The sequence below is a fragment of the Chrysochloris asiatica genome, unplaced genomic scaffold (genome assembly GCF_000296735.1).
Source record: "Chrysochloris asiatica unplaced genomic scaffold, ChrAsi1.0 scaffold00261, whole genome shotgun sequence".
NCBI classification, from domain to species: domain Eukaryota; kingdom Metazoa; phylum Chordata; class Mammalia; order Afrosoricida; family Chrysochloridae; genus Chrysochloris; species Chrysochloris asiatica.
Window position 1 is genome coordinate 3,586,977 of NW_006408779.1, and position 11,039 is coordinate 3,598,015.

Here is an 11,039-nt window from a genome sequence, read left to right on the forward strand (position 1 = left end):
GATTCACAGTTTGAATAGGAGTGGTGATAACAGGCATCGTTGTCTGGTTCCTGTTCACAAAGGGAAGGCTTTCAGCTTCTCTCAGTATAGAGTGATGTTGGCTGTTGGTTTTGTATGTATGTGCTTAACTATGTTGCGGTATTTCCCCTCACTTCCTACTTTGTTGAGTGTTTATCAAGAATGGGTGTTGGACTTTGTTGGTTGCTTTTTCTGCGTCAATTGGTATGAACATGTGGTTCTTTTCCTTTTTTAAATTTATAGGAGATAAGAAATTGGTTGTTTTTCTATTATTGACCCATCCTTGCATCCTTGATATGACTCCCATTTGATCATGGTGTATTATTATTATGATTTTGATAATGCTGTTGAATTCTATTAGCTAGGATTTTGTTGAGAATTTTTCAATCTGGTCTTCATTTTTAAGTAATGTTCACTTCTCCAGGTTCTCTTTTTACATAAAGTTGGTGATTAGTTGTCATTGGAACCTCTGTAGGATTGCATTATATCTACAGATTGCATTGGGTAGTGTTGACAGTTTTACAGTGTTAAGTCTTTCCATCAACAAGCATGGTATATTCTTCCGTTTTTGTAGGTGTTCATCTGATTAGATTTATTCCTATGTATTCCATCTTTTCTGTGGATATTACATATGGTACTGTTTTCCTGGTATCCTTTGCAGAGTTCTCTTTATTAGTATAAAGGAATACAACTGGCTTTTATCTGTTGATCATGTACCCTGCCACTTTGCTGAATCTTTCAATGAGGTCCAGTAATTTTCTTGGTGAGTCTTTGGGATTTTACAAGTGTAGCATTATGTCATTTGCAAATAGAGTTTTTATGTCTTCTTTGCCAATTTGAATGTCTTCAATTTGCCTTTCTTGTCTTACAACTCTGGCTAAAATTTCAGCACAGTATTGAATAGGAGTGGTGATAAAGGGCATCCTTGTCTGGTTCCTGTTCAGAAGGAGAATGTCCTTAGTTTTTCTTCATTGAGAGATGTCTGTTGGCTGTTGTTAGGTGCTGTCAAGGTGGTCCCGACTCATAGCAACCTTCTGCACAACAGAAAGAAACATTGTCCTATCCTGCAGCAACCTCATAATCGTTGATATGCTTGAGCCCATTGTGGCTGCCACTGTGACAGTCTATCTTATTTGGGGTCTTCCCCTTTTTTGCTGACCCTCTACTTTACCAATCATGCTATCTGTCTCTCAGGACTGGTGCTTCCTGTGAATATGTCCGAAGTATGAGACACAAAGTCTGGCTCTCCTGGCTTCTCAGGAGCATTCTGGCTGTACTTCTTCCAACACAAATTTGTTTGTTTTTTGGCAGTCCAGGGTACTTTTAATACTTTCTTCCAACACCATAACTTAAACGCATCGATTCTTCTACAGTCATCTTTATTTACTGTACAACTTTCACATGCATATGAGGTTATTGAGAATACCATGGCTTGGGTCAGGTACACCTTAGTCCTCAAACTGACATCTTACCCTTAATTTTGTTGAGAAATTTCCCTTCTATTCCTATTTAGTTAAGTGTTTTTATCAGGAGTAGTTGTGGGATTGTGTTAAATTCCTTTTCTGTATCAATTGATATGTTCATGTGGTTTTTTCCCCTTTCTTTTATTTATGTGTTGGATTATGTTGATTGTTTTTGTAATATCGAACCCTCCCTGCATACCTGATATGAATCCCACTTGGTCCTGAAGTATTTATGTGTATATGTGTGTGTGTGTGTGTGTGTGTGTGTATACATATACGGAGTCCTGGTGTGGCGCTGTGGGTTAATGCACCAGACTGCAAAGCCATTTGAACTGCAAAGTTGGTGGTTCAAGCTCACCAGTCGCTCCTTGGAAACCCTATACAGGGTTGCTATGGATCAGCACTTAACAACAACAATATACAGATACACATATATCATGTATATATGTTGTTGGATTCTATTAGCTAGGATTTTGTTGAAAATTTTTGCATCTATGTTCATGAGGGATAATGGTCTTTCTGATTTTCCTCAGTTTTGATGTACTGGTATATTAATTTTCTTTGCCGTTATCCTGTTATTTATTAATTTATTCCCCAGCTTAAAACAGTTTACTTTATACTGAAATTTTAGTTGGCTTCCTCATCTTTTAGAAGTTCTGTATCTAAACTATTCTCTCTTTTTGTTTTGTAATTGTCTTCATTATAAATTGAAATCTCAGGTTCCCCATTTCTTATTTCCATTTATGTACAAAATATAAACAGGGTATATTTATATTAAAGAGTGGTAACTTCACATTTCAGTTGCATAAATAGTTGTTTGTTTTCATCTTTTTTATTAATATCAAATATGTTTATTCAAGTAATACTAGAACATCAAAAGTTTAAAGCAGTCTGAATATTCTTTTTTTTTACTTTTTATTTTAAATTGAGTAAAGATTTACAGACAAGATCACCAGCTTTACATTCAACAAATCATACACTTTGTTTCATTTCAATGAATATAACCCCCTCTCTGCAAAAACAGTTACCCTACTTCCTCCCTGTGATTCCTCATTAGCATCTTATATTTCACAAATGAACAAATAAAAAAATTGATGTGCACATACAAAACAAAAAATATATATTCATTTAAATTTCCAAAGGGCACATTCTGCAAGCCAGCCTCCTACCCGCAGGCACAGAGCACACAGCCTTACTCAGTCCATGATCCTAACGCCCACAGCTGCTCTGTCTCCAGGCCACCACCTCTGGCAAGATCTCTGCTGTCTCTGCTTTTCTAGATAGGATGTCACACTCCATTCATGCTCTTCCTTCTTGATGGTCCTGGGATTGTCTGTTCCTGAAATGAAAGAGTAACCGCTCCCTGATTTTAGTTACGCACCTTCTACAATTACAGTTTTGACTATCGTAATTAATCCTGCTAACAGTTACTCACTGTTGAATCATAAAATCCTATGACCATCATCCCCTATCCCCTTTTTACCAGGAAGAGGCAAACTATTCAGCGAAGATTCTCCCTCATCCCCCTCATTCTGAAACTAAACACACCCATGAAGTTTGTAAGACAACCCCTTCGTGCTTTGTTTTCATCTTTAAGATGGAAAGCCTCTTGAAGTTAAAACTGTGTTTTATTCATCTTCATATCACCAAGACCTAGAGGAGTCTCTTTGTTGTTGTTAAACCTTTCACAAAATAATACCAGGCATAGGAGGCAGTCTGTGGAGGAACTTCTCTCATTTCCCAGTTTCTCCACATGTTGTCCATGTCCCCTAATGCAATTGCTGCAGATTGAGTGAGTATATATTATTACAGGGATTATTGTCATTCAAAGATATCTCTATGGAGTTCACTTGGGAAGAATGGCAGCTTCTGGATTCTGCTCAGAAGTACTTGTACCAAGATGTGATATTGGAAAACTATAACAACCTCGTATCAGTGGGTGAGTACAGCTTCTCTGTTTAATTCAGATTGAGAATCATAAATTGTCCCTGTTTTTTTGTTTTATGGCCTCTGGAGTGCTTAATGATTATGGACTTGAACTTTAGAGGTCAAATGCTCTTAGTCTGATATGGCCCTCATCCTTTAGTTGAAATCTTTCATTGAGTGCAAATTGTCAGTATGGTTTTGCAACTCCTGATGCTGTGTCTTCCCCTGTCTTCAAATCTGTAGCAGTTTGGTCTGAATCCTTTTTGGTTTTCCATTAACAGGATATCATGGTAGCAAGCCTGATTTAATCTTCAAGTTGGAGCAAGGAGAAGAGCCATGGACATTAAATGGCAAACTGTCCCGTCAGAACTATTCAGGTGGGTGAGTGGACCAGGATACTGGAAGAAGTGCAGATAAAACCACTCTTACTGTAACTGATGCAGTGTTGTATATGGAAACCCTTCTTAAATGTCCTAGCACCTCTGAGCTGAATCAGAATGAATCCTCTGGGTGCCTCAGACAGGAAATGATTGTCATGTACATGTTAGGACTTTCCTCCCTTGGCTTTTCAAGCTTTGGTCAAATTTTGCTTTCTAGGTTGTTTCACTTTTCCTAGAGTCTTTATTTCTCTGTCTTCCTTCCCATGGTCATAGACTTCTGCTCTTAGACATCCAAGTCTTCAGAGATTTTTCTCTTCCCTGTTACTTGATCTGTCGAAGACCTCTTCCACTGTCCTTAATGTGTTTTCTCTTTTGCCTTTTGCTGTTAACTCCGTGAACTTTACTCAGTTATACTTCCTTCTCCCACCTTGACCCTCTTGGGACATTTCATATCTTCTCTTTCTCAAACTGATCACTTTGAAATTAGGACCATTTGCTTTTTGGGCACTTATGTTGAAAGGGTTCTGACATCTCAGCTGGTACCACCTGTATGATTAAGTGCTTTGATTTCCCTGGTTTCGTCTCTTCCTTAGAGTTATCCAAAGCGGTAATCTTTCTAAGGTTAGTCATCCCTCTGCACTGTAACTCAGTTAAGCGACTCCTTCTCAAAAAGCTCTACAAGACTATAGAGTTTTTTCTCCTAGTGTTACAACGTCACAGCTGACATCTTCATCCTGTTTCCTACTCATTGTAGCCGCGGGTTTCTGAGCCTACAGAACAGCTTCCCATGCGCTTTAGCCTTCATCCTATTTCAGAAATGGGTGGTAACGTCAAAAATAACCATCTTCCTCTGTCTTCCCAGTTTTGTTGTGGTTGGTGCACATCTAGTCCTGTATTCTGGTTTCGGTGGACTCACCCTGAAAACCCTGTCCTGTAATTCTTCTTTATTGATGCTGCTCCTGTATCTGTTATCCTTTGAAAAATGTTGTTATTGCTCCTGTCTCTCCAAGTTTCACTCAGAATAAAACAGTATTATCTACTCCTGGGGAAGCCCTAATTCTTAGACATATTTGTGAATTCTAATCTTCTTTGATGTTGCTTAACAATTTTTATGAGTGTACCTTACCTGAGTAACATACATTTCATTCTTGTTTCATGGTGCTTTAATTTTAAAAATCTTGATTCAGCCAGACATAAACAATAATGAGTTTATATTTACAAATGATAAATATCTGTTTTACAGCAATTCTATAAGGACTTAATTCATAAGCTTGGTGTTGTTGGGAATCAAGATTCCATCTGTCTCCCCATTTTGTCATCCTCAAATGTTACAATTCTCCTGTATAAACCCTTTCAGCATCTCCAGTTAGGTGATCCAGTTCCAGTTATCACGTGTAGCTGATACAAGAACCAGTGGAATAAGTTTCATTTCTTTCTGAAAAATCAGTGTCCAGAATCTCTCCCAAAAGCCTGCCAGCATGCTTTCTATAAAATTCACATGTCATCATCCCCTAAGCCAGTAAGAGTTTGGGGAGCCGTAACCTAATGGGCCCTGAGGCTTTAACAGCAGTACCCTCCTCTGATATGTATAACCTCACAAAATCAGGGCTTACCTACAAAGAAGGAAGGAAAATGGGTTTGGGTAGGGAATGTACTATGTCTGATTATTTCTACCCCTTGAGATATTCAACACAATTGGCCCTTCTTTCCACTGTACGTGTTTAAAAATGATCCCCTTCACATGAAACATAATAGCCTTTCCCCAAAGGGAGACAGTGAATGTTCTCATCTTGAACCTGAATCCACTTTCAAATTCAGCATCTCCTGGAGTGTATATAGGACTGTCAGACTGGATGTGATGCTTTGGAGGAAGCCTTCATAATGTGAGTTGACATATAATTCTAAACACACCCAGTGCTGGAGAAGGAACAGGGACATTATAGTAGAAACTCTTCTTTGCAGAAGGGAAGGATGGGAAATAACAGTCATCACTGCTCCACTGAACCCCTCATCTCCTTTTAACAGACTGTTGTGCTCATGGTGGTGAGAGTTTCTTGGTTGGTCCATTTTGTAGCCCCTGATTCTGCTCATTCAAATTGTCTCCTTGCCCACTGATCAGTATGGCCCCTGGTCCTCCTCTGAGGGAATCTTCCATTCTGTTGTCCTTTGTTGCCACCCCTGAGGTAAGCTTTGGGCAGCCCACATCTGTTGGTATCACTTTGAGGGCATGTAGGTTGTTACTAGACCTACATGATTAGGTTTCTCACAAGCACTTACTTTGTTGGCATTTTTGTGTTTTTTTTCTTGATTAATACCGTTAAACAGTAACAACAACCCAGTCTTGTGTAAACATGGTCCTTAAACCTGAGGATTCTTCTTTTCTACCTAGTGGCCTTTGCGTTCTTCTCACCTCACATTCTTGTGTTTTGTGGCTTCGTCTTTCAAGCCCAAACCACAACCTGACTCTTGCCACCACTCATGGAAGAGAATGTTTAGCAAGAGGTACTAAGGTACTAAGGAAGTAGAAAAACTACTGAATATGCAATCATAGTAATCTTGTAATGCTACGTTTACAATGTAAAAGTACTATCAAAATGGAGACTTTCTGCTGTTTTCCTTGAACTGCTTTATCTATTTATTATCTTATCATGTTACTGTTTGGACCTTGTAGATGACCTTACCAGTCCTCTCTCTACCTCTTGCCTAACCTTAAATGTACTTAGCTTCAAGGCTTAGCTTTAGTTTCCTTTATCTAGATTTGTTCCTTAGATATCTTGTCCAGGTTCACATCATTTAGTACCGTCATATCCTGTTGAAGGAACCCTGTAGTGCTTAGACTTATATGTTGGACTACAAATGGTAAAGTTGGTGGTTCAAACTTAGCAGCCGCTTCACAGGAGAAAGATGAGGTTGTCTACTTCTGTAAAGATTTACAGTCTCTAAAACCTTCTATAGGGTTACTGAGTCTGAATCAACTCGATGGCAATGGTATTTTTTGTTTTTTTATATCCTGTTGACCCCTACCTTTCACTGAGCACAGAACTTAGATCTAGCTTCCATACTTGCTGTCTCCATTTGGATGTATAACTGATAACTTAAATATAATAATATCCCAAGACAAAAATCCTTGACCTTTTTCCCCTCCAAACGTTTTTTCTCCAGTGATTTCCCCTTCTACAGGGTAAGCATGACCTTATTTTTCAAGCTTGAAAACAAAAAGTTATTAATTTCTGCTCCTTTCCTCATTTCCCAGATTCAGAACCTCAATAAATCTTTTTAGTTCTATATCTATGTATGGTCCAAATATATTCAACTCCAGTTACATATTCCAAACCAATATCATTTCATGGTTGACTATTGCAGTGCTTTCTAATGTGTCTCTGCCCCTTCCTTGTTTGTTTTTACATAGTGTTAAGGACTGTATTGTGACACCCTCCCCCCGACACCAATTATATGTCAGCTGGGCCATGATTCCTAGTGTTTTATGGTTGTCCTTGTTTTGTGTTTTGATGCAATTATCTTCCATTTTGTGCAAGGAGGCTGAATTAGAGTGGGGTGTGTATCTTGAATCATAGCCTAACAATAAGGTGTGACTAAAGTCCCACCAGCACTCAAGCCCCACCCTTACTGAAGTCACACTTTTCATTTTACCAGAAATGTAAGATGAACAGAGCGAGAGGAACCCACTACTGCCCATAGTGGATCCCTCTGGACCTGAGCACGTTCTAGACCCAGGGGAAGACTGATGTCAAACCACATAGAGATCTACAGAGAATGCTGGGCCCACAAATTCCTCTAGAACTGACAGAGAAAGAAAGCTTTCCCGTAGAGCTAATGCCTTGAATTCTAGCCTCCTCCCTATGCAGGGTCGCTATGGGTCGGAATCGACTCGATGGCACTTAAAAATAACAACAAAGTGTGAGAATAAATTAGTTTGTAACAGCTATCCACTTTCCGTATTTCTGTTATGTTGTTGTTGTTGTTAAGTGCCGTTGAGTCAGGTCTGATCCATAGCGACCCTGTATAGGGTTTCCGAGGAGCAGCTGGTGAGCTTGAACCACCAACCTTGCAGTTCAAAGGGCTTTGCAGTCTGGCACACTAACCCACAGCACCACACTGTTATGTTGTTCTTGTCATGTTCCGATATAGTGGCACTAAATATCAAGGACAAAATTTGGTACTGGAAGACTGGGGTGTTGCGCTAACAAATATTCAAGATGTAAAAGTGCTTTTTGAATTGAGTAATGAGTAGAGGTTGGAAGAGTTTTAAGGTGCTGTATGGTAAAAACCTAGTGTCATGAATTTATTTGTGTCCTCCCAAAATACATGTAATCTTCCCTAGCCCATGAGTTTCAGTGGGTGGCAGTTTTGTGATGATGTAATCACCCCATGATGTGATCAGCCAATACGGTGTAAGGGATTTGGGCAGAATGCAACACCCATAATCAGGTCACTGCCCTGATCTGACGTAATGGGAGTTTCCCTGTGGTATGGTCTTCATCATCTGGTATCTTTCAGGCAGAGATGGCAAGACCTACTTCCTCCAAGAAAGTAGAGCCAGGAGCAGAGTATCTCTTTTCAATCCAGGGTCCATATGCTAAGAACCTCCTAGACTTAGGGTAAGGCTGATGTCAAGATACGTGGAGATATCCAGGCAACACCAGGCCCACAAATGTTAAAAGGAGACAGGGATCCCCCCTGGAGTCAGGAGAGAGAGAAAGTCTTCTTTTAGAGCTGGTCCCTGAATTTGGACTTCTAGCCCCCTAATCTGTAAGAGAATAAATTTCGGCTTGTTAAAGCCATCTACTGTGGTATTTCTGTTATGGCAGCATTAGATACCTAAGACATATGTTGTTTGTTAAGTGCCGTGGAGTCGATTCCGACTCATAGCGACCATGTGTAGGGTTTCCAAGGAGCCACTAGTGAGCTTGAACCACCAACCTTGCAGTTCAAATGACTATGCAGTCTGATGCATTAGTCCACAGAGCCACACCATGACTCCATGTGTAAGATTAGCACTTAAAAAAAAAAAAAAGTGAAATAGGGGATCTTTCTTACAATTAAAATGTACATTTAATGTTGTTGTTGTAAAGTGCCGTCGAGTCGGTTCCAACCCATAACGACTCTGTATAGGGTTTCCGAGGAGCAGCTGGTGAGCTTGACTCACTGACCTTGCAGTTCAAACGGTTTTGCAGTCTGGCGATAAAATGAAAGCTTTTTACCATGGCCCTCTCAAATTTGGTTCTTGCCTTCACATTCTTCACTCACTAGTATTAGATATTCTGGCTTTCTTTCTTTTTTCCTCTTGTATTTCTTAAGCATGCTAAGCATATTCCCACCTCAGGAACTTTGCACTTGCTGTTCCTTCTGTTTGGGAGGTTATTGCTCTTAATTTTCATGTGACATTCATTCTGTTATTTGTGATCTCATTGTTACCTTACCTAAATGTCATGCTGTAATTTTTCTGTCTCCTATTAATTCACTGCTTAGGTAAATAACAAAATCCTGATGTAAAATTATTGGCACTTGGCTCCTGGATGCAAGCGAAATATATATTTTGTTTTGTTTTGTTTTGTTTGCAAGCTAAATATTTTAAGCCTCAATTTAAAACACCAAAAGCCATTTGTGGTCATGTGTGGTTTGGTTTGCTTTGAATCTATTCAGTTCTATGTGTTTCCCTTTGCCCAGGCCTACATGGTATGGTACAAGTACACTTGGTCAGTACTACCTTTTAACCAGTGTCAGAAACCTGTTGTTGCCAAAAGAAAAATACTCACTACATGGCTGTTCTAGAGCTCTGTAATGTTGTAACAGGTTCATGTTGCAATTCAGAAAGTCTGGGTTCTTTGTTTATGTCTTTTTTTTTTCCTAGAAGGCTGGGAGGAATGGTACTGGCAAAACCAAGATGCGCTTCAGAGTATTGAGAAAGGTGATGTTTGCAGTGCATTGGGAGAACTTCATTTGAGTACAAATCATGTTTCTTCAGCACAAAGACTTGCTAAGGATACCACATGTGGAAAAAAATGGACACAAAACTCAGGTTCATCCATAAACTATGTAAAGAAGAATCCTGATAAGTTTCATGAATATGAAGAATCATACTTTCTTAAGCATCCCAGTATTCATACATTAGAAAACAACTGTGTATGTAGTGAATGTGGAAAAGCTTTCCGCTGTAGATCACAGCTCGTTGTACATGTCAGAGTCCATACAGGAGAGAGACCTTATGAATGCACTAAATGTGAAAGAGCCTTCAGTGCTAAGTCAAATCTTAACGCCCATCAGAGAGTCCATACAGGAGAAAAACCCTACACATGCAATGTATGTGGAAAAGTCTTCTCTTTCCGGTCACAGCTCATTGTCCATCAGGAAGTTCATACAGGAGGGAAGCCCTATGGCTGCAGTGTGTGTGGGAAAGCCTACAGTTGGAAATCACAGCTCATTTTACACCAGCGAACTCACACAGGAGTGAAACCCTATGAATGTAGTGAGTGTGGGAAAGCTTTCAGTTTGAAGTCACCATTTGTTGTACACCAGAGAACTCATACAGGAGTGAAACCCCATAAATGTAACGAATGTGGGAAAGCCTTCAGGAGTAAATCATACCTCCTTGTACACATCAGAATGCATACAGGAGAGAAACCGTATCAATGCAGTGACTGTGGGAAAGCCTTCAGTATGAAGACACAGCTTGTTGTACATCAGGGGATTCACACAGGAAATAATCCGTACCAATGCAGTGAATGTGGGAAAGCTTTTGGTAGGAGGGAACAACTTACTGCACATCTGAGAGCTCATGCAGGAGAGAAGCCCTATGGATGTAGTGAATGTGAGAAAGCTTTCAGCAGCAAGTCATACCTTGTTATACATAGGAGAACGCACACAGGTGAGAGACCTTATGAATGCAGTTTCTGTGAGAGAGCATTTTGTGGGAAATCACAGCTCATTATACATCAGAGAACTCACTCAACAGCAAAGCCATATGAGTGCAATGAATGTGAAAAAGCTTATCCTAGGAAGGCATCACTCCAGATACACCAAAAAACTCATTCAGGCGAGAAACCTTTTAAATGCAATGAATGTGGAAAAGCCTTTACTCAGAAGTCATCCCTTAGTGAACACCAGAGAGTTCATACGGGAGAGAAACCGTGGAAATGCTCTGAATGTGGGAAATCCTTCTGTTGGAATTCAGGACTTCGTATACATCGGAAAACTCACAAGTGAGAAATCAGAATAATGAAGTGAATGTTAG

At 39.7% G+C, this 11,039-nt stretch overlaps 1 protein-coding gene across 1 annotated transcript; it reads left to right on the plus strand.

The window, feature by feature from the left end:
* The first annotated feature begins 2,935 nt into the window (after positions 1-2,935).
* On the plus strand, positions 2,936-11,039 carry ZNF26 (zinc finger protein 26). Its single transcript, XM_006874092.1, has 4 exons — positions 2,936-3,036; positions 3,269-3,420; positions 3,689-3,784; positions 9,660-11,039. Exons 1-4 carry the CDS (start codon positions 2,936-2,938, stop codon positions 11,009-11,011), a joined length of 1,701 nt encoding a protein of 566 aa, XP_006874154.1. The 3' UTR covers positions 11,012-11,039.

Excerpts from the sequence above, each read along its gene's own strand:
- ZNF26 (XM_006874092.1), top strand. The coding sequence starts at position 2,936 with ATGACCATCATCCCCTATCCCCTTTTTACCAGGAAGAGGCAAACTATT. Across the intron at positions 3,037-3,268 it reads AAACTAAACACACCCATGAA|ATTGAGTGAGTATATATTAT; the intron begins GTTTGTAAGACA and ends CAATTGCTGCAG. Across the intron at positions 3,421-3,688 it reads TAACAACCTCGTATCAGTGG|GATATCATGGTAGCAAGCCT; the intron begins GTGAGTACAGCT and ends TTCCATTAACAG.